This window comes from Pteropus medius, unplaced genomic scaffold (assembly GCF_902729225.1).
Source record: "Pteropus medius unplaced genomic scaffold, Ma_sr-lr_union100, whole genome shotgun sequence".
Taxonomy (NCBI): Eukaryota; Metazoa; Chordata; class Mammalia; order Chiroptera; family Pteropodidae; genus Pteropus; species Pteropus medius.
Genome location: NW_024349802.1, coordinates 5,446,799 through 5,470,720, shown reverse-complemented (window position 1 = coordinate 5,470,720; position 23,922 = coordinate 5,446,799). Strand labels below are relative to the sequence as shown.

Here is a 23,922-nt window from a genome sequence, read left to right as displayed (position 1 = left end):
GAAAGCAGAGCTTTGGATCAATCACCCACGTGGATTCGAAGGTACGAAATGTGAGCACCAAGTAAGTGGTAGAGAAGACAGTGAGCCACGTATTCATGTCTTTAGTAAACAAAGGGAGTGTATTGGACATTGGCCAAGGACAAGAAGAGCAAGGTCATAGTCCAGTGGCATGAGCATCATAGAACAGAGTTTGGGAACTTGTAAAACTACACTATAAAAAGTGGAAGAGAAAACAAACAGTCTCCATTTGACAGGACCACAAGGGAAGCTCTGTCCCCAGAGGGTAGCAGAGTTTAACTTACAGCAGTAAAAATAGTCTTCCTGGTGCTGTATTCTGAGTCCCAGAAGCTCCAGCTGAAGGATGTACAGATAGAGGCCGTGCACAGGTAAGGTGATAATGGGTGACCTGAAAGTCAGTCTCAGATGACCCAGCAGGAAGGGCCCACTCACCAGAATCCAGGGTGCAGAGTAGCCTGAGGAAGGATGAGAGGGTCGGTCCTCAGCTGATTCTTGAGTGGAATGCTTAAAGCCTCTGTGTTAAGGCTTTTGCCAAGATGTTCTGGGGCTCCTATAAGTAAAACCTACAAGAACTTTTTGAAAGAGAGAAATTACAACCACTTTTATGCCTCTGAAGACAAACCCAGAAGGGAGGCTTCTACACGGGGTTCCCAAATGGGCTAATTGCCAAGGTTGCTGGGCTGGCCTTCTGCTCACCCAGGAGTGACAGCCACGTGCACAAAGCCCAGAAATGACCACCGTGTCAGCCTCTACAACAACCACAGCCAACTTGTCATTTTTTTTCAAGTCCATAGGTGTGGACCCTCTGCCCACTAAGCTGTCCTATGACAAGTCACATGACCAAGTGTGGGTCCTGAGCTGGGGAGATGTGCACAAGTCCCAACCAAGCCTCCAGGTATGTTGAACACAGGGAGGCCGACACCTGCCCCACAGGAAAGACCTCTCTCCCTATCCCACAAATGGCTCCTACTTCCCTAGGTGGCTAATCACATTTATCCAAAATATGTCCACAAAGGCTTGAGAAGGTGGGAAATAGCCTCAGGCCAACGCCCCGCACAGGCACTCAGGGAGGCCTGCTGCCAAAGACAGCAGTACTGATGACAGATGAAAGTCTAATGTTGCAACAGCCAGAATGTGGCTCCCAGGCCCCACCCCGCCCAGTCCCAGGATACCTGTCTCTCCAAGTGCTACTGAGGTTAAACAGCAGTGAAGCCCTGGAGTCCAGGCAAGGAGGAGGAAAACAGGCTTGCTTCACCTTGGGCTGGGTGGGCTGGAGAATAGCATCAAAGCAAGCACCAGGTGCCAGCCAATAAGGAAGGGGAAGGAACAGCAGCAGCAGCACTTATGTCCATAAACAGAAGCACATGTACGAAGTGTTTACAGTGTGCTAGGGCACAGAAAAGTTAGGTAATTCGCCCACGGTCCAACCCCGGAAGCCTGGCTCTGCAGCCCACACCTTCAGCCACTGCACTGCCCCTCGGGAAGAGCCTGGGCCCGCCTGGGGAAAGTCCACACCATCCCCACGTTGTGTCTGGTTCAGCCTTTCTCATCAGGGATGCAAGAGAGGATTGCACTCTACAAAAAGTGATCTGAATGCTTGTTTTCTCAATCCTCCCAAAGATGGTACATAAAACCATTCTAGATGCATACAATGGATGCCTCAGATTTTAGGGTTTTATTCTCTCTCACAACCCCAGCCAAGGAAGGCTGTACACAGAGCCAGGTTTGCCTTGTTCCCAAGACTGGTGAGAGGCCAGGCACGCCCAGGTCTAGAGAAGCTTCTTCCCAAGGACAACCCACCTCCCTGCCTTCCTCTGTGCTGCCACACCAGCGGGATGACCTTACTTCACTTCCTATAAGCTGATACCATTGTCACTCAATGGACACATCAACCAATCCCGGGCCCCAGTGAGCCTGACGACAAGTAAAAAGCAACCCATTAGAGGACCTTGGACCAGAATAAAGGCCACTCAGAATAGAGTACGAGCCCACAGAAATAGTGTTATTTGTCCCTCTGGCAGCTCTAAGAAAGTGCTTAAGGAAAGTTGAGGGGAGGAGCCAGCAAAAAGGATTTTTCTGAAACTAAAAATGAACACGAGTGACTTCCTAATTCCAAACTGCAGTGGGTAAGTCGAGAAACACGTGGTTTCTACTGAGACCTAAAATAGTCACCTAAAAGAGCAAGAAAATCTCAAATCACAGAACAAATATATAAAGAGACTGAGATGAAGTCTCAGAATTTCAACAAAAGTTGAAAAAGAGAAAAGGTGACAGCTGGAATGGAGTCAAACATTAAATAAATTTGGCATAAAATCTCCAAGCTATAAAACTTAATCATGTAGATACAAAGGGATCTACAGTTCCGGGCTAGACTAGTGAGCAATGACACATCTCTACCCTTCTTGGTAAAACAAGAAAGGGAAACTTACAAAGTAGAAAGAACAAGTTACCTGTACAAGAAGCAATCAGGTGGGCCTTGAACGTCTCACCTGCATCAGGATCTGGAAGGCCATGGAATCACATCTATGTGCCACTTAGATGAAAATGTTGAAATCCAAGAATCCCATTCCCAGCCAAGATATCATTTACCTGTCAGGACAAAAGAAATAAGGATATGTGAGAATTCGGAGAGTGTATCACCCACGTGCCCCATCTGAGAAACCAAAGCCACGATATCAAGATGGAGGAAGAAACAGGAGACAGCTGTAAGTAATGAACCTAGAAAGGAAGGTGTAAAAGTAAGATGAATGAGGAGAAACTCCCTGGGAATGTGTAAGTGCCAAATAAGGATGTTTGAATTGGGGGAGACACACTGAAAGAGAAACTCTGACACTAGGCTATAACTAAGGATAAATTATTTCAGTAAAAATGAGTAGGGAGTGGAGGAAAGAGGAGAGAGTAAGAATACTCAAAAATGTCATCTTATTGGGATAAGAGGATATGAGAATGTGATTTGAAATTAATAGCTGAGAACTGAATATCTCATTATTCCAAATGTGACAAACTGAATTCTCCTATTAAAAGCAGAGACGATCAGATTGGGTTTTTTTAAAAAGAAGGAAAGAAAGAAAACTAGCACACATAAAACAAAGTGATAATAAAAGATTAGATTTAAAGGGGTGGAAATAGTGATGCTGGAGGAACAAAAAGATATAAGTAGTAATGTTAATATCAGACGAGGTGGGATTTAAGGTTGAAAGCACTAACCAGCATAATGAGGGACATTATGCGCAATAAATGGCCAACAGATATCAAACAACATGATGACTAATTACACAAGTGATTAAAAATACAAGGGGAACTTGATTAAAATTAATGCGCTTAAATTGTACATACCAAGGAGACAAAATAATGACATGGGAAAATTTAATAATATGAATAAGGAACCTGGTTTAACGAATACATAGAAAACCTTTCATCTGCCAAATAGAATTTTCCCACATGTTCACATATAGATAAATGTATCAGTAATCACAAAGAAAACTAACGAATTTTATAGAAGTCGATGTTATAGGCTACATTATCTGACCATTAGAATTAAAATGTGACCTAATGGAAAACACTCCTAGATAGCTATTAGATCAAAGGAAATTAAAAGGGAAATTACACACAGTCACAGAGGCAATGAAAAAGAGACCATTTCACATCAAAACCTATGGGAAACAGAGAAAGCCGTATCTGTGTCTTAAAAGCCTGCAAAGGAATTACCTGTGTTAGAAAATTAGAAGAACAAAGTGACTGGTGAGGAGGAATGAAAAGACTGAAATGAACAGAAACAAAACAGTAAAGGAACAAAAAGAGAAACAAATCCTTCACAGGCCTGATAAAAAGAAAAAGAAAAACGACAAAATGAGGAATGAGAAAGGGATATGACTACCAATACAGGAGCATGAAAATAATTGTAAAATAACACTACATTGCCACTCTGGGGTGGCAAATTTTAAAACCAGAAGAAATGGACGGTTGTTTACAAAATGTAGCGGGGGCAATGACCTAGGAAAACTTGAAATAGAACAATTATCTTAGAAAGGTTTTTAAAAGATTAAAGAGCTACCACAGAAAAACATACAGGTAAATTTTCTCAAACTTTCAAAATATTATATTTTAATATTCCTTGAACTATCCCAGACCATAAGGGAAAGAGTGTACAGCTCTTTCATTTGTTTTAAATAGCCAATATAATTGTGGTTATCAAAACTGATTGGTCTATAGTTTTATTTTTTTATACTAATTTTAATCTCGCAAATTCACAAGCAAAATTCTAATCATGGTATTAGAAATAGGGTCCAGCCATGCATCAAATTGCTCTAGCAGAGAACAAATTCCGAGATGCAACGATGGTTCGCTCCCAAGAAACGAGTCAACATTATCTATAACATAAATTAAAACAAATTCATATTTTCAATAAATGCTAAAAAGGCATTTAATTAAATACAGCATTCTTAATTTTAAAAAAATAAAATTAGGAATAGAAGGAAACTTTTTAAATCTAATGAAGGCTATTTCCCAGAAACCGAGAGCGAATTTTGCCTAAATGACAAAACACTAAAAGCATTTTAATTAATCTCAGGAATTAGACCACGATGTCCACCATCACTGTAATTGGCAAATCTAGGAAATGTTCTATGACAAGAAAATGAAGTAGATTGAATAAACCTACCTTCATCTCTGGGGGCCACAGTTAAAGAAACCAGGACTTTCAAAAGCTGCTCTCAGAAAGGTCAACTGGCACAGCCTTTGTGGTAAGCAATTTGGTACTATAAACAAAAGCCTCAAAACAGTGCTTCTTGATGCAGCAACTTGACTTCTCGGAACTTACGCAAAGGCCAGCATCACGGATATAGACAAAGATTTAGCTACAATGTTATGTGTTACTATACTGTTCATATTTGTAAAACATTCAAAATATCCTATTAGCAAAGCATTAAAAATGTTTCTAAATATCCAACACTCAGGAATTGGTTACACAAACTTTGCTATGAGAACAGAAAGGTATTTCTATGAAGGAGGCCCACCCCACCCCTTCAAGGCCCTCCCCCAGCAGCCAGTGTGTGAACCTTTGGCATCTTCTCTAATCCTGCCAAGCACTTGCCTATCCACTCACACCCAGGCCCAGCTTTTAGCTGCCTCTCAGCCTGTCCCACTGGGTAACTTGTCCCCTGCCCTTCCTCAAGTGTCACCTCTTAGCTGGCTTGTCCACCCTCTGAGAGAGATGCTCAGTCTTCTTTACCCAAATGACATTGATATCCAGCTACATATTTACATCTTTTGAAACAAGCCCATAGAGCCAAAAAATTTGAGAGGTTCGATAATCGTCTTGGCACTAATGTGCCCAGCCACGTGCTGGTACACAAGGCCAGGGAAGGAACTCACAACTCCTTGGAGCAATGAGGCTGATGTGCCCACATCACTTCAACAGCCCATGGTACTGTGTTTTGATGAAGTAACCTCTGAATGTAGGGTGTCAGAGTAGTGAAGCGTGAATGACACTGACCGCTGACAGCCTGTAATTTTCCATCTCTATTATAAGCTAAAATGACAGGCCTGCTATCAAGCAATGATTGCGTGGCTTCTTGGAATTCTCTAGCATTTTCCCCTAGACTCTCTAAGATCCGGTTTCCTAATGCCGATATTTTCTTCATGCCCAGTTCTCTGAATTTTTCCCCACGGACTTGCCATGGAAGTATCACTTGGCCATTTTTTTAAAATCACAAGAAAATAACCTAATGCAACTTAGGAACTTTAGAGTTGCCCCGAGACGGAAAATGACAGCTCTCATCATTTCGATCCAGCGTTCTGCCTGCAGACCCCCCAGGGAAGCATGATCCGGAAATGACTCCAACATCAAACCTGCCCGAGGAGGCAAGCAGGTGCTGTTTGTTTTGCCATAAAAGGGCCAGAAGGCAGTCCCGTTCAGAAAAAGAAAAACATCCAGAGCTCCAAGCCTTGGGAGTCACAGAGCCCCACCCAAGACTGTCCTTGGCCTCAGACTGCAGCAATCTGGACCCTTTCTTCTGTGCACATGGCCAGAATATCAAGGTCAGAAGAAGGGCCTCACCCCCCCTGTTCGGAGCCTAGCCTCTGCCTCCTGTCCTGCTCAGAGGGTCTGGGCTCATCCTTGGGGCCCTCAAGCCAAAAAGCTGTCCAAGTATCTCACCTGGCTGCAGGTCTAGGAGTTGGAGACTGACAAGCACATGCAGAAGGCAAGGGGACGCAGGCTATCTGGCTGTGTGTCCAGCCTGCCCGGGGCCCAAGGCCTCAGTAGCTAATGGACAGATGCCCAGCCTGCCCGCACAATCTTTCTGGAAGGACCTCCAGGCCACTCCTTCATCCTCTCTAACCTCGGACATCCCTCGGCTCTCTGCTCTGCACTGCCAGCATGCCCATCCCTGATGCAGACACAGCAAGGACACACATCAGGGGATGACTCGAGTTGCCTCCTGCCAAATCCACAGGGAAGAAAGTGTAACCTCCAGGGAAACGGAGGCAGCCGTGCTCTGTCACTACCAATTTGTACCAAACGCAGGGCCTAATTCTTTCTTTCGCACAGCAAGTCCCCTTTGTGAAACTGGAACCTCTTCCCAGCATTCTAACTGCAAGGCCTCTACTGGCCTGACCAGCATCTCTGAGTGGTGTCCCTGCAGGATTCCTGCTTTCTCTAATTATGGAGTCGCAGCTCTCTGAGAATGCCTCTGTGAGCAGTATCTGACAGATATTCCCGACAAATCGGCCCAGGAGCCTGACATCAGACAAAAATAAAGAACCAGTAAACAGTTCCACCATTTAACATTTTCATCATTTCAAAGCTCCTTTTCCTAGGGTCGCCTAGGTGTTGAGAAGTGGGGCTTCCCTGTTGTGGGGGAGATTGTCTCTGAGCGGAATGATGTTTCAGTTCTGGGGACCTCCCTCAGAAGCTCCAAATGGTCCCAGCAAGTCCCCGCTCTGCCATCACCATGGCTGACAAGGTAGAGCAGACCAGACCTGAGCAAGCAGGAGAGAACGATCTAGGCACTCACTTCTACCCCATCACTTCCTCTCCCAGGAAGGCTGGGTCCTGCCTATGACATTCTAGAGCAACTCTCTCTCTCCTCTTGCCCCCTCCCCAAGACTGTGGCTTGTCCATCATCTCTCTCTAGCAGCCTGTCTGCTGGGGGTCTCCAGCAAAAAATGCAGAGGTCTCCAGGTTCCCACGCCCCGGCTTGGGTGGGCCCTCACAAGGACTCTTGGTCTGTGCTGTAGGTGATCACGGAAGCCAGCACCGGCCAGAGTCAGCACCTCATCCGCACACCCTTTGCAGGAGTGGACGATTTCTTCATTCCCCCAACGAACCTCATCATCAATCACATCAGGTAAGGCTGGCCAGCGAGGCCCTAAGGGACTCCATGCTCCAGCTGTGCCCTGCTCCCGTCTGCCTCCCCCAGTCCTCCCAGGCTGGCTTTGAACCCCATCAGAAAGGGACAGAGAAACTGACCTATCCTTCATTATTAAAGTTCAGGAAGGTGCCCAGCTTCTAATGCCCTCGGGGGCCCAGTGAGGTCAGGAAGTGTCATCCTCAAGGTGAAGACAATAGAAGAAAGGAAGAAACAGCAGGGTTAATTGAGCACCCTCTCCTTGCTAGACACTAAAAACTAGTAGAGGTGGTCGCAAACCTATTTTGCAGATGAGGAAACTGAAGCTCAGAGAACTTAAGATACTAGCCAAGGTCACACAGCCAGAAATTGGCAGAGTCAGACTAAATGCAAAGCCAGGCTTCCTTTCAATGCCCCATTCTGCCTCATTCTCTGCTAATTACAGCCCATGGTTCTTCTCAGAGCCCCCAGAGCAGCCATGCACAGGGCACACAGGAAACGAGGCCCCCTGGGTGCCTGGTTTGCCACCATCCAAAAGAACAAGCTCATAATAACAACCATGGCCTCAACAGCAAACCTCATCCCCACCTGCCCGCTCCCCCTATTCATTTCAGAGCACCTCCCACACTTTCCATCCAGTCATCACTACCAGAAAACTAAGCCTGCCCTTTAGAAATGCACCAAGACCCAATGGTCATGTGGCACTATTTATGCCTTCCTTTAATCTCACATCAAGAACCTTCCTACAGGAAGAAATGACTCACTGTTGCAAGCTGATGCTGGACTGGTAAAAATAGGACATGCCTGTTTATCCTTGCCCAAGGAAGAAAATAACCACTTTATGGCCACCCTCTGCAGAGAATGCCTGGGAAGAGCCTCTAACGTGGTTCAAAATGGGGTCACCCGCTCAGAGCCCTGAATTCTGCTGGGAACTGTGCAAACTCAGACTCCGCAGGGCCTGTGTGTGGTTTTCACATTAAAGTTCCCTATAAGAGTGTCGTTTTCGTTCCTACTTTGTCCAAGCTCTGGCTCTTTAAGGATACTTTAAAGATGCTTTAAAGTGGGCATTTTCTCCCCTCTGAGGCACAGTTACTCATTGTGGGAGGGATGTTCCTCTATTCCCATAGGTGCACACAGCATCCTATGACAGGGTCTGTGAGAGGCTCTCAAGGTTAAAGCCAAGTCCTGCCTGGAGCCAGGCCTTCTGGCAGCTTGCAATTGGGTCCCCACCAGGAATTTCAGGCAGTCCAAATATGAGCTGCTACCACCTACTGAGCCCTTCCAAGAAAACTTCCTCTTAGATGTAATCCTCCCAGCAGGCCTACAAGGGAATATCCTCTCCAGATTTGCAGAGGCTCAGACAGGCAAGCAACTTGCCCCAGGCTCCGCAGCTAGCAAGGCACTGGGGCAGGGCCGGGCCTCTGGCTCCGAAGGTGGAGACTGCTCTCAGCCCCTGCCCAAAGGGTCCTTCTTCCAGCATCATAAACATGGCCGGAGAAGAGGCTGCCCGCTCCCACTCCTCTCCCAGAGAAAGGGAGCTCTGATAGGAAACTTGGGCTGGCTGCTTGCATCTGCACCCTCAAATTCTGACTCACCAGTTAGTCCAGAAAACTGCTAGGATGGAGGCTCTCCTATCCTGTCCCCACAGCGGGCAAAGCCAGGGCGGACAGTGCTGGTCCTTTCCCTCCAGGCTCAGGCCCACCACTTCCCAGCCAGCCAAGGCCTTGGGAGGCTGATTCAAAGGCATCCATCCCAACGGGAGACAGTGTTGGAAGCACTTTTACCCTCTCCCTTTACTGTTTCTAAAGATGAGTGCCTGTCACGAAAACATAAGACCAGGGACATCTGTAACTCACAGCATCTGGTTTGAGATCATAGGTGAACCTCTTGTGAAGCCATCCCCTGCAGACTTGGCAGAGCTTATCAATAGTCTATTGGCTCATTGAAGGATTAGGATAGAGGGAAAAGGAAAGGCTGCGCTGGTGTCTCATGAACCATTGACAGACCCCAAGTGGCCCCCTGACCTCTGACCTCAGTCCCCCGCTCTCCAGGTTCGGCTTCATCTTCAACAAGTCTGAGCCTGCAGTCCACAAAATCGACCTGGAAACGCTGATGCCCCTCAAGACCATCGGCCTGCAGAGGCATGGCTGCCTGCCTCAGGCCATGGCCCACACCCACCTGGGCGGCCACTTCCTCGTGCAGTGTGGGCAGGACGGCGCCACTCCCGCCGCGCCACAGCTGCTGATCGACAGCGTCACGGACTCCGTGGTCGGCCCCAACGGCGACGTGACCGGCACCCCACATGTGACCCCTGACGGGCGCTTCATCGTCAGCACTGCTGCCACCAGCCCCCAGCTGTACGTGCAGGAGGTCACGCTGCGGGGGGAGATCCGGACCCTCTACTCCCTGAAAATAAGCCAGGGCGTCTCAGACGTGGCCTTCCAGCGCTCCTTTACCCAAAGCAATCAGTACTATGTCTACGCCACGCTGGAGACAGAGCCGGCGCTGCTGTTCCTGGAGCTGCCCACGGGGAAGGCGGGCCTGCTGAAGAACTTCAGGGAGCCGCCCACGGGGCCAGCCCGGCCCTGGGGAGGGCCCCGCAGGGTGGTGAGGGACAGTGGGCTGTTCGGACAGTACCTTCTCACGACAGCCCAAGAGTCACTATTTCTCATCAACGGGCGACAAAACGCACTGAGGTGTGAGGTGTCGGGCATAAAGGAGGGCACCACAGTGGTGTGGGTGGGCGAGGTATGAAGGGGGCCAGCGCAGAGCCTGGGCCATGGAGCCCCGCCTCCTTCTGCCACCGCAGCCCCAAGCGGGTGCCCTGTACATTTTCACAGACAAAAGCAAAAACCTGTATTCGCTTTGTGGTTCAACACTGGTCTCCTTGCAAGTTCCCTGGTCTAAGGTGTGCGCTGCGAGCCAGATCAGGGGTTTTTTGTTAGGAAGTATGAGGTATGCCTCTAGCTACCACGAGAACCCATGCTGCTGTGTAAAGAAGTCATTTCTGTGCCCAGCTACATGCCATGTTACCTGGGGACGCCGTGGGACCGAGAGCTCCTGCTTTCCAGGCGGACACTTCCGTAGGTTGCCTTCACACAGTCACTCTCCTTTACCGCCAGATCCAGCCAGACTTCGCTCTGATGGGTGGCCTGAAACCGGCCTGGAAACACAGGCCTTCCAGGAGCAGGGAGCTCCCTCCCGGCAGGAGAGCCACGGCTGTCCTCACTCTGCACCTTTATTTCTCCTTCGCAGCTGCTTCTTGCTTTTTTTTTTCCATTTGACTTGTTGGAAGCCTGAGAGAGAGCCAACGAGACTTACTGCATCTTGGGGGATGGGGAAATCACTCACTTTATTTTGGAAATTTTGATTAAAAAAAAATAATTTTTTATAATCTCAAATGCTAGTAAGCAGAAAAACACACTCCGAAGTCCAGCTCTATTCTTCCCTGCCTTAGGCCAAGTCTCTGAGAGTCACTCCCCCACACACACACATCCCACAACCAGAAAGAACAATTGTCATCAAAGAATGTTAGTCTTCTACACCACTGACACCCCCAAGTACAGATCAGGCCACCACATTGTTAAAGACTCCGTTCTGGCTTGGGACCCAAAGAGACTAGGACACTCTCACCACTGAAGGGGGAGGGACATTTATTAGCCAGGCCCAGAATCCCAGGTTCAGGGCAAACTGGGCTTGACTGGCAAGGTGCGAGCAGCCTGCGGGATAGTGACCTCCAGGCCAGTGCAGAAGCCCCAAGGACATGAGTGGGGTCCAAATGGGTTCCTTAGGCTATCTCTTTTAAAAACCGATTTCTTTTCTGCCTGTGGCCCTCGCACTCAGCCCCGATGGCCCCAGCCCCTGCATCATCACAGAACAGCTAGCTTAGTAAGTGTTCTCAGTAAGTGTTTATCTTACACACAGGTCCCTCTCCCCCAAATAACCTGTACTCTAAAACTCAGAATCATAAGGATATGGGTTGGCTTTATCCTGCTGAATTATTCCCAAACATCTCAGGCTATGGTGGGTTCTCAGAAGTACAACCCAACCAGCCCTGTGCTGGCAGCCTGTGTTGGAGAAGCTCGGCAAGGAAGAGGCTCCCCTGGGCTCTCAGAGCACCCCTTTCCTTTTCGCTCACATCAGAGCGAGAAGCACACTGGTATGCTTTCTGGCGTGAATGATCATTTTGCAAGCTACCTGGAGTTGCGAGAGGTGGTCACATCACAGACCTTAGCTGGTGTAGCGCCTTCACCTGCCAATACGGCCATGGTTTTCCTGTGCTGCTGAGAACTGGCCTCTTTCGGGAAAAGGAAGATACAGATCCCACCTCACTCCAAATACATACCACTCCCTTTCACTCCCACCGGATGGCCCAACCCACCTGTCCCCCACTCCTCGCCCCCCAGTTCCCTGAGGTCAGCCAGTCTTCTGGTGTGTCTCCTGTATCTTGGTCCACCAAAAACACCTGTTCCCTACAACTCCCAGGAGTGTGCCTACATGTGTACGTTCACATTTTAGATTTTTTTTTAAAGGTAAAATATGTAGATATAGGTTGAGGAAACTGACTTCGAAAACTTAATATGCCATGTCCATAGCTGGGGTGGACAGCTAACACACCTCAGCCTTTTTATTCCTGTCTCAATCTCTTGACACATACACTTCCAAACTCCCACTTTGATCACTGAAATTTTCCAGCTGTCATGAACTTCACCCTTTGGAAACATCTTCTAAATTGTCGCGGGCCCTGGCAGAAGTCTCCGAGCCCACCTGAGGAAGAGTCTACCAACTGCCAGGCCCAAATGTCGGCCCGTTTGGGTTGCAGGATTCCTAAGTAAAAGACCGATCCAATCCCAACTGGCTTTTTAAACGGGGTGTGAGTTCTGCAGCATTGTCTCCTTTTCCACTATTCTTTCCATTTCTAACTATGTCCAAAAAGCATATCTACTTCTGATTATCCTCACTGTGCAGTCACAAAAGATGGTGGCTTTGGTCTCGCTGCCCACATGCCAGACACTGGATCGGAGCAAGGCATCATGGGCCTGAAAATTGTGAAATCTGCACATTCACAAAGGCCAGAGAGTAAACGGTTTTTCAGCAGTGCAACCAACCAAATTGCTTGGAGGGGCAGCAGGGGAAAGGCTGGCCCCACAATAGGCTTACAGAACACAGTTTGAAAGCCACTAGGATAAGATGTCATCACAACAGGCGGGCCTCGAAGCAAACCCAATTTTCCTTCTGATGAACATAAAAAAAAAAAAAAAACTACTATTTTACATTAAAGAAATATTCGTTTCACCAAAAGAATCACCAAAAAAGCCACTTGCATAATAAATTCACTATTTCATGAATTCGAATGAATTCAAAATTACTGAATTTTGAAATAAAATTAATTTCACAAAAATTTAATAGATTTTTTTTTTCAAAATAACAAACAGATAATCCACACCTGTGACGACATTAAAACTTTGAAATGGGGGCCCTCATTCTCCCACACAAGTGAGAAGAACCTCGCATGGAGGTTCTGGGTCCAAAAGCCTGCCCAGCTGCCCACGGACCAGTGGTAGGAAGCGGGGGTTGTCTGTTTCTAGGCAATTGCATGGACTTTCTGCACAAGTAATCCTGGGCGTGGACCACACACAAGGCAGCAAATGCCAGCCCCAGCAACCCTGACCCAGGGAGCCCTGCCTAGGACTGGCCCAGGCTTCTTTCTTAAATCTCCCAGTCATGGGAGGGGACTACTACTTCCCCCAAACTCCCAAAATAGCCAGAAGAGCCCTTTAATATCTTGGCTGGGGACAACGACTACCAAGCTTCACTTACTTTAATCTAGAAATAACATTGCCAGACACAAGCTCAGTTCCTGCCGTTCCCACCCCTACCCCTGCCCGCTCCCCACCTCCCTGCTCCCCTGTGTAGAAAAGTGCTCCCGCTCCAGGGAAGTGTCCCGGAGGACCGCTTTTAACCCCCCAGTAAAGCAGATAACCACCTGCTGCCCTAGAGAACGAGGACTGCTGAGTCTTGATGCAGGAAAGCAGCCTGGAATTGGCTTTGTGTTGTCACAACTTCTTGTTTTCTGTTGACCAATAACCTGTGAACTAAAGACCATTTCAAAACTGAGATGTGAAATAGATTTATTCTGGATATATTTTTCTACAAGGAGTTTAAAAGGGGACCGATTGATTTTTCAGAATGTGTTTCATTCAAATACCACAGACTCCATGTTCATCACCAACACCACAGCTCAATCTCGCTATCCCTCTTCAGAAGAAGCTTCCGGGAGAGTTCACAGCACTCCCCGACACCATGCATCCTCCAATCTACCTCACATTCTCCTCTCTGCATCCAGCACTGGCTGAGTGCTGCCCCCATGCCCGGAAGCCAGAAAGGTGATGTAGGATGACTACGATGTTGACATAAAGTCCTTTGCCATTCTCCCCCACCCAGGACCCCAAATCCCACTCCAGTGCAGTCAGCGTTCATGGGACACAACCCCTTTCCACCCAGAATCACATCCCCCAACCTTGCTTTCAGCCCTTTGGAGTTAGGTGACCAAGACTAGAGAGAACTCAGGACATTAGTGAAGTCAGCTGTTATCAAAAGCTATCAGACAGGAATAGAGATGCGACCATCTGAGCCAAGCCTCACCCCCCAGGGGGCCTGAGCTACCACTCCCTCCATCTCCATTTTATTCTCTGCCTTTCCTGCTCCCTCCCTATGCCTCAGACCTCCTGCTCCTGCAGTTCAAATGGCAACCAACCTACTGCCACACCAGCCCCCAACGGCCTTTGCCCATGCTACTTCTTTGCTTTGGGGAACAACTGAGAAGTCACACATGGGGCCAGATGCTACTATTTGCTTCCAGCAGGCAAAGCAGTTTTGCTCAAGAAAGTCACTAGCTGCCTTGGTTTCTCTCCAAAATCATTGAGATTACAAGACAGAGATGCTTATAAGATTTGAGGGGAAAATACACAGTGCCTATCCTCAAGGTGTGACAGCAAAACCCTAAATATCTGGCGGAATGCGATCCACCTCCTGCTTTGGTCTACACCAGATTACCTGCCAAGTCACTTGAGGATTTAAGCATCTTTCCTGGGCCTAAAGGCATTCAGCACCAACCGTCCAGCAGACAGCGGGAGCCCAGGAAGTATGGTCAGTCTCAAGCATCCTTTGGAACTGTGGGCAATGAGTGGGAATTTAACCAAACACAATGTGTGAAATTAGGGAAAACATGGAGAGAATGGGAATTTGTCTTTAAAATTCACAGCAAGGCTTCTTTTTCCAGCACCAGAGTGTTGAGCTTTTTTATTTTTTTTATTTTTTTATTTTTTTTGCTTTTTTTTTTTAACGAAGCCAGAATTCACACACTCCTCTTTCCAGGCTCACCTTGACTAATATGAGACCATCCCTTTCCTCTGAGTCCCCAGAGAACATAGGCCATGCCCTAGAGGGCCCTTGAGCAGGGATCCCCAACCCCTGGGCCGCAGATTGGTACCAGTCCGTGGCCTGTTAGGAACCGGGATGCACAGCAGGAGGTGAGCAGCAGCCAAGCCAGCGAAGATTCATCTGTATTCGTAGCTGCTTCCCAGTGCCAGCATTATCACCTCAGCTCCACCTCAGATCATTAGGCATTAGATTCTCATAGGAGCATTGGTCCCTGGTACCAAAAAGGTTGGGAACCGCTGCAGAGGATTAAGCTTGCACTCTGCAAAGCAATAACTGTTGACTCACCCCTATCCCGAGCCTGGTGACATGTGACTTTCCATATGTCACCATGGCAGGATAGGAGAATACTGTCTTTTGGGGGCACCCTCTTCAAGATTGGAGTTTCATTCCTGAGGAAAGGCAATCAGTGTTGGCTGGTTACAGAGCCCAAAAGCTTTTGAATGAGAACATTTTTTAAATCTAAATCTTCGTCCACTGTCCAGTGTGACATCTGCCATAGCTTTAAGAATTGTTGGTCTCTTGCTATTTCAGCTGCTTCAGAGAGGTGGGGAACAGCAGGTCTATAAGCCACCCACATCAGATCCACTGCACACCCTCTGTGGGGCACCCCCGGCCCACACCATCACTGCCCAGCTCCTGTGGCTGGCCAGCCCCCTCCCCTTCATGGCCTGGCCCCTTCGCGCCTTGCCTTACCTCACTGCTTGCGCTTTCTGAAGGCCGTGTGAGATGATCTGAAAGCAAAACTGGGCATGGAGTTTTGCAGCTGTGGTCAGGCACACTGTTTCAAGCTGTAGTGTAGCTAAACGACCCTCTAGATGTGAAGTCACACACACACCATTTGTCTCACCCTCCCCAACCTCAGAAAACTTTCAGATCTCTTATGTCAAGGCAGATTACATTACTTTGAGCAGTTGTGTAGATTCCAAAATATATTTTCTGTAATCACCAGTATTTCCCAAAAGGCCTCCTGTAATTACTATACATGTGAATTTTTCCTTATTTATAAAATATAAATTATTTTTAATACATCAATTTTAGTAGAAATTTGTACCAGCACAGTAACTGTATGTGGCATTTGAAATACATTTGTGTTTACTTTGATATACTACACAGTATTGAACACACCGTGTATGGGCAGTACCACTTGATTATAAAGACGATTCACAAATTATCATGAAGTATTGTCATTGTAAATGCTCTTTTTCTGAAGATTTTACAATAAAACTCGAGAAAAGTTATCTTTTTCTGGTGCCAGTCTGTTGGCAGCTGTTAAAGTGAGGCCTGACTGAGGCAGGATTTCAGAGTCCTTCTCCTTCTCCTTAGCCATCACAGGTTCCTGGTGGTCAAAGTGAAATGGCCCCTGCTCTGGCCTGGTCCAAAGAGCTGCTGGACAAAGGCAGGCACCTGCACCTAAAAGCCTCTTTTCCCTGTGTTGAATTTTTAGCTCCCAAAATGCACAACCAACATGTGGCTCAAAACTTCTCATCACCTGCCCTGGCAGGCCCTTAAAATTCGCTGTAGTCCCAGACTCTGATTCATTCTCAACTCCAGTCACTCTTGCTTCTCAATGGGGCAGACTTTCTAGCAAAGATGTAGAATATATTAAGTGTTCAGTAACCACTAGGCTACTGATGTGGAGCACCTACTATGTGCCAGCACTGTGCTAGGCCGAGGGTTCAGAGGGCTGGACAAAGGAGACAGAGTCCCTACTCTTGGTGAGCTTCAAGTCCACCATACTGTGACTAATAGTACAGATTCTCCAGAGAAATAGAACCAATGGGGTGGGGTTGGGGGGAGGAAGAATTGTTATTTAAGAAACTGGCTCATGCAGCTGTGGAGATTGACAAGTGCAAAATCTGCAGAGTAGGCTGGCAGCTAAAGACCCAGGGGAAAGTTGCAGTTGTTCAAGCCCAAAGGCAGTTTGATGGCTGAATTCCCCCTTCTTCGGCGGACCTCACTCTTGCTCTCTCAAGGCCTTCTACTGATTAGATGAGGCCTACCCACATTATAGAGGGTAATCTGCTTTACTCAAAGTCTACTGATTTAAATGTTAATCTCATTAATGCAAAACACTTTCATAGATACATCTCGAATAGTGTTTGACCAAATATCTATCTGGGTACCATGGCCTAGCCAAATTGACACATAAAATTACCTATCACAGTGACATAAACAAGATGCTGCATCCCATCTCTCCTGGGGGAGTAACCTGCTACATGCCAGGCCCTGCGATCAGCACATAATGAGCATTGGTTTTAAACCTTACTGAACTGCAATGAGGAAGGGGTCGTTTCCCTTTTATAGAAGAGGAAGCTGAGGCTCAGAGCAACAAGAGAGCCCGGACTGAAGTTCATCTCTATATGGCCAAAACTCATGCTCTTAAACAACTACACCTGCTGTCTGCAATAGCCACCTGGACAGAAGTCTGAACCATGGCTGCTCCAGCCTCCCTTCCGTGCAGACGTCCTGGGTGGCACCAGCCAAATATGGTAGGGGCTCTATTCTACTTGAACTTCTATCTCAAGAGAGCTGACTGCCCAGACTAGTCCTCAAGATTTGGGGTCTGGTCAGTACCCTCAGGCAAGAGGAAATGCATCTGGTAGAAACTCTTGGTAGAAAGCAGATGGCAGGATTCTATTTGCTCACTGCCACTGGACTCCTCACTGCACATATTCTGAGATATTTGCTGTCTGTCCCAGGATGCCAGGTATCAGGGTTGGGGGAGAGGCCACAAAAGGGCAGCTTGCCACACAACCTGACCCAGCGAAGTTTCTATCCTACTTGATGTTTCAACTATTCCCTCCTAACAAGGCCACTCAGAGAGAGGTAAAGCACCTGGGCCCGGCCTCCACATGCCTGGGTCTGGGAGACCCGGAAGCAGGTCAGACTCCTCGACTCCACCCACAGCCAGACGCCTTCACAGCCTTCACTATGTTTCTGCTCTCTTGTTCAATCTTCATTTTCCAAAAACTATCTCTATGCCCAGGTCCTTCCCACATGGAGCCCACGGTCCATAGGAGACAAACGGACCCAAGAAGAACTACTGACACAGGATCACCAAGGGGACACACAGGGGACTTGGTCAGGAAAGGCTTTCTGAAGTGATGTAGAAGTCAGGGGAAAGGCCCAGGTGAAGGACAGTGGAGGTGAGAGCCTGCCTGCTGACAGGAACAGCAGAAACAAGGGCTGGCCTGAGAGAGAACAGCAAGGGTGTTGGCACAATGGGCACGACAGCCAAATAGACACATAAAATTACCTATCTTCAGTCCTAGCTCTCTCTGTCACTCTGAGCCTCAGCTTCCTCTTCTATATGTGAGGAGAGGTCACTGCACACACTGAAGCCTGAGCTGGAGGGACTGCATGGTGGGGCACCATGTTGTTATGGAGACAGAGAGGATCCTTTGGGCTCTGGGGAGCATCTTCCCAGTACAGACACTGGGAAGTGGAGAAAGGCAAGAGAGATGCCACCAAGAACAGTGACTGTGTCCACTAGTCTGCACCCAAGACTCTGATGCCTCGAAGCTCAGGCACCTAGCTACTCGCAGCCTGTGATCACTCTGCTCAAGGGGAGGCTGACTCTATGGTGTCAGGATGTCTGTCAGCAAAAAGAGACAGAAGCAAATGCCCTAGGGGAGGCAGGCAGAAGGTGACAGATAGCCATGGCACAGATCCTCTCCTAAGAGCACAGAGCCTTGAGACTCTGAGGACCAGAAAGGAGCTTCCTATAGGGGCTACAGGGCCCTAGGGGGACCGAGAAGAGACTAAAAGAAGTTTGAGGTCCAAACACCACGATCTGAAGGGGCCAAGAGGCCATGAAGGGAATTTGGACAGTGGCTGGCAGATGCTCCCTGAGCCACGATTCTCTGTTAGGCAGCCTGGCTGTTCCTGAATATAAAATATTAAAGTTTTAAAAATTAAACGTTATTTATACAATAAATAATACATTATTATATTTAAGTCTAGATAGGTATCATCTTTATGTGTACAAAGAAAATCAGTTTGTTTCTTTAGCTCCCTTCTCCAAGGCCATGGGCCATCAGAGTACATCCCTTCCAAGCCTGCGTTTCCTCCTAAATAAAATCCAGTTACCAGACAGTTGATGTTGGTCAGCAGTGACCAGCAGAACTGAGCAGCCCAGGAAGAAGGGATGGGAAGTGACAACCAATGCACACTGTGTGCAGTGGGCAGAAGGAACCCCTCAGACAGACCTACCACAAGGAGACTGTCAGCATCCCTGGGACACAAGAAAAAGACAGAGCGTGACTCCAAAAGGAGCCAGCCCCCATGCTGACACGGATTAGCCTTTAGATATGGCCTGAAAGCCGCAGAGCAGTCTGGGTCAGCCCTTGCTGACCCGGGGCTATTGTTTCAGGACAGAAGAGAACTCATGGGGTATATTCTCATTTTTGTAAAGGAATACTAGCGGGGGAAATAGGTTCAAATGTTAACCGCTAAATTCTAGGATTATAAGCAGATCTAGTTTTCTTCTATATATTTATTCGTATTTTCTAAAATCCCTACAATGAGCTGTGTGTGTCACTTTTGTAGCAAGAAATCTGACCATCAACAAAGGCAAAGAGGCAACCGTCTGAATGGGAGAATATTTATTAGCAAGCAACACCTCCAATAAGGGACTAATTTCCAAAATACATAAAGAACTCATACAACTCAACAATAAAACAACAAACAATCCAATTGAAAAATGGGCAGAGGATCTGAACAGACTTTCCTCCCAAGAGGGCATACAAAAGGCCAACAGACATATGAAAAGATGAACAACATCATTAGCTATTAGGGAAATGCAAATCAAAATCATAATGAGATACCACCTCACACCTGTTAGAATGTATATCATCAACAGGACAAGTAATAACAAGTGATGGAGAGTTCGTGGGGAAAAAGGAACCCTCATACACCGCTGGTGGGAATGTAAACTGGTATAGCCACTATGGAAAACAGTATGGAGATTCCTCAAAAAAGTAAGAATAGAATTACCATATGACCCAGCAATCCATCTTCTGGGTATTTACCCAAAAAACTTGAAAACAGTTATTCACAAAGATATATGCACCCTGATGTTCATAGAAGCATTGTTCACAGTGGCCAAGACATGGACACAATCAAAGTGTCCATCGATAGGTGATTAATAGAGAAGATGTGGTACATATATACAATGGAATATTAGCCATAAGAAAAGATGAAATACTGCCTTTAGTGACAATATGGATAGATCTTGAGATTAACACGCTAAGTGAAATAAATCAGAAAAAACTGAGAACGTTTGATTTCACTCATGTGTGGGATATAAAACGAAAAGTAATAAATGAACAGAGACACGTGGACAGTGGATTAGTGATTACCAGAGGGAAGCGAGGAAGCGGGGATGTCAGTGGTGTAAGGGGGGTCAAATATTTGGTGGTGGAAGGAAATTTAACTTTGGGTAGTAAACATGCGATATACATACAATGTATTATTGAATTTTACACTTGAAATCTATTTGATTTTATTAACTAATATTACTCCAATAATTTTAATTTTTTAAAAAATCTAACATTGACACTCATGAGTCACACAGGTGCAGAGAAGAGGGCAGTGGTTTCCCATCCACTCTTACTCCCTTTGGGGCAGGCAAGGAAGAGAAGGACTCATGTCTGTGGTAGGGCACTCTGAGGGCATGTGGACCATGATGACAGAGCTGAACCTGCCCAAACCTTCCCATGCCGCTGAAGGAACGAAAACAAAAGAGATGAGGGCCAATGGAGAGACGATAAAATCATTCCTCCATCCAGCCCAGAGTTCTCATGTGGGCCACCACCAGATAAATGCCTCGTTGATTCCTACCTCAGGCTTCTCTCCCTGAGCATATGGTAGATTAGATTACGCGGAACAATTCTACCACTAAAATTACTGGTTGGAGAGAGAGAGGGAGAGGGAGAGAGAGAGGGAGAGGGAGAGATGGAAGCAAAACCATGAGGCTGCCATTTTCCTGGGGCCACTTATCTATGCAGACAAACTTGAGCTTTTATTCCAACGGCCTCCCAGGGGAATGGGACAGGCCCTATTCACTCTGACAGGACTCCTTCTCCCACAGAGAGCTGGAGCCTCAAAGGGCTACACCCTCAAACCAAGGATGAACTAGAAGTCAACTACAATGGAAGTTGCCTTAGTGCTGGGAAGAGTAGGTGGGGAAAAGGTCCCTGAGAAGTCGCCATCACATCTGCAGACCAAACTCAAAACACCCACGTACTGCCAAAAACCTTAAGCCTCAAACTTAATGATGTCTCAGCGATATATAAAATGGATAAAATAATCAAAGGAAATAATAATTCCAATGGACTTTGGGACATAGTAATTTGCTCATCCTTAGTAGGTTATACTAAGGGCTAAAAGAACTAGAAAAGCAATATTAAACCTCACTCAGTAGTTTTATTGCTAATAATAGTATTATTATAGTATATAGATTATGTATGTTATATATACTCTAATAATAATACAGTGTTAGTAATATTTGTATTATTTTAAGCTATCTTGTGTATTTAGCAGGTCAAAACAAACAAGAAATAGTGTCGATTAAGATAGGAGATTTTGCTGCAATAATAATCTACTTCAGACCCTCCATGGCCTAAAACAACATAGATTTCTTTCTTACACATGCACTACATCCAGGAGAAGTTGTCAGGGTGCTCTATTCATTACAGTTTCTCAAGGACCCAGACTGATAAAAACTCCATCTCAATACATTTTCACGATTGCCAAAGCTAGGGAAAGAGAATTTAAGCCAGAGTCGGCAATTAAGTGATCTAGCTTGGAAGTGAAAAAAATCCTATTTCTCCTCACAACTCATTAGCAAGAACCATGTTACGTGGGCAAATGCAACCACAGGAGGACCAGGAAGTTCAGTCTTTCATATGACCACATGGAGCTGAAAACAGAATATTTGGTGACGGAAGGAAATTTAATTTTGGTGGTGAACACGCAATGCAATATACATGTGATGTATTACTGAATTGTACACTTGAAACATTAAAGATCACAGGATTTATGTTAACACACAAGAAACAAGATACAAGTATAAACTCAAAAAGTTCATTAAAAATGGTATAATTTAAGTATACATTGGAAATATCAATATAAACTTATATGTATATCTCCACTATTCACACTATCCTCAGATTCCAAAAGGACAAACTACCAAAGCTCACTCAAGAAGAAGCACACAACTTGTATAATTTCACATCTATTGAAGAAAACTAATAATTGGAAATCTTCCCACAAAGAAAACTCTAGGCCAGATGGCTTCAATGGTGCATTCTGCCAAATATTTAAGAAAGAAATAGTACCAATTCTACAAAAATTCTTTGAGAATAGAAGAGGACAGAACACTTTCCAACTCATTCTATGAGGCAAGCAATTACCTAGATACCACGATCAGACAAAAAAATACTACAAGAAAAAAATACAGACCTATATCTCTCCAGAACAAGAACATAACACAAATTTCCTTAACAACGGTTTAACAATTCCGATTTGGTAACATGTAAGTACTATATCATAACCAAGTAGGATTTATCCCAAAATGCAAGATTGGCTTAATAGCTGAAAAATCAATGTAATTTACAATAGTAATAGAGTAAAAATATAAAAACCATGTGATTATGTCAATAGAAGCAATAAAAGAGAATGTGATCAAATTTCACAATCATAATTAAAGGGGGAAAAAAATCTCTCAACAAAGTGGGAACGGAAAGGAGCTTCTTCAGCCTGATAAAGGGCATCTACAAAAAACACACAGCTAGCATCATATTTAATGGTGAAAGACTGAGTGCCTTTTGTGACAGTGTATTTCAGGTGTCAATATGGATATTTTCAAACATTATTTAGATGTTTCTATGAAGGTATTTTTTATGAGAATAGCATTTAAATTGATAGACTGTGAATGAGCAGATTACCCTCCACAATGTGGGTGGGCCTCACCCAATCAGTTGAAGGCATGAATAGAAGACCTTATAACTTCTCAGAAAAAGAGAGAATTCTGCCAGCAAACTGCATTTGGATTCAAACTGCAGCATAACCTCTTCCCTGGGTCACCAGCCTGCCCTGCATGCTTTGGACTTGCCTCCACAATTCTGTGAGCCAATTCCTTTAGACAGGGAGATAGACAGATACATACACACACTCTCATACATGTATTCTATTCATTCTGTTTCGCTGGAGAACCCTGATGAACATACCTTCCCTTAAGATTAGTAAGCTAGTCATCAATTTATTATTTCTCAACTCCAAACCCACCCTCCTTCCCCCTGCATTGTGATAATAGAGCTGACCTTTAAACCTTTCTTCTGTGCCAGCTGGCTCAATATAATGCTTTGTCTATAGAGGGCTCTGGGGAACACTGTGAGCCAGGAATGGCAAGAAGGCACTTTCCTTGTGAAGTCCATTGAGCCTTCTTTTCCACTAAACTGAGGAGCCAGAGGACTGGGGTGTGGAGGACCTATTGGCTCTCACCCCAGCAGCCCTCATACACAAGCCCAGCTGCACTTTCAGGGACACCCTGGGCCATGTCCTCCTCGCCAAGAATGCACTTGTGTGGCTGTCTGGCTGGGAGCCCTCAAACCATACTCTCATAGGCTACAGCTCCAGCCACACCCTCGACCATCTGTCTCCCCACCACCTCTGGCCAGTCTCTCCAGCACTACCAGACTGTGTGTCCCTCTAGTACCCATGCCCCTCCTTTGAAGTGGCTTCATGGAGGGTTGGGGCATGCTCTCCTAAATCCTCACTTCCTTTGTGGCCCGCTCTCCTTCTGCATAGGGGTATTAACGTTTTTGAACCTGGTACTTTTGGACCTCATAGGATCCTCTAAAACCTCTTTTAGTAGTTAACCACCCAATACTAGTTAGAGATTCTTCCCATAAATTTCTGCTATTCAAATTGGTCTAGATTCGGTCTCTTGATTGGACCCTGACTGATATAAAATGGGAATGAGGCAACATAATTGAGAATTCTCTCATCACTGATTTTTGACAAAGGAATAAAAATAATTCGATGGAGGAATGACAGCCTTTTCAACAAATGGTACTAAAGCAATTGGACATCCATGGGCAAAAAATAA

At 46.1% G+C, this 23,922-nt stretch overlaps 1 protein-coding gene and 1 long non-coding RNA gene across 3 annotated transcripts in view; one reads left to right on the top strand and one right to left on the bottom strand.

Annotated features, from left to right (window-relative positions):
* Nucleotides 1-11,764, top strand: part of FSTL4 (follistatin like 4) — a 347,748-nt gene extending 335,984 nt beyond the window's left edge. For both annotated transcript variants that reach the window (XM_039836026.1, XM_039836025.1), the window contains 3 exons: nt 806-913; nt 7,258-7,367; nt 9,419-11,764. In XM_039836026.1, the coding sequence (XP_039691960.1) occupies nt 806-913; nt 7,258-7,367; nt 9,419-10,121 (921 nt within the window). In that variant the 3' untranslated portion in view covers nt 10,122-11,764. The remainder of the gene's footprint in view (nt 1-805; nt 914-7,257; nt 7,368-9,418) is intronic.
* Nucleotides 387-5,379, bottom strand: LOC120581283 (uncharacterized). Its single transcript, XR_005647231.1, has 3 exons — nt 4,679-5,379; nt 2,469-2,607; nt 387-590 (listed from the first exon to the last, which is right to left on the bottom strand). It is a non-coding gene; the product is annotated as an uncharacterized LOC120581283 (long non-coding RNA).
* Nucleotides 11,765-23,922: the final 12,158 nt, after the last annotated feature.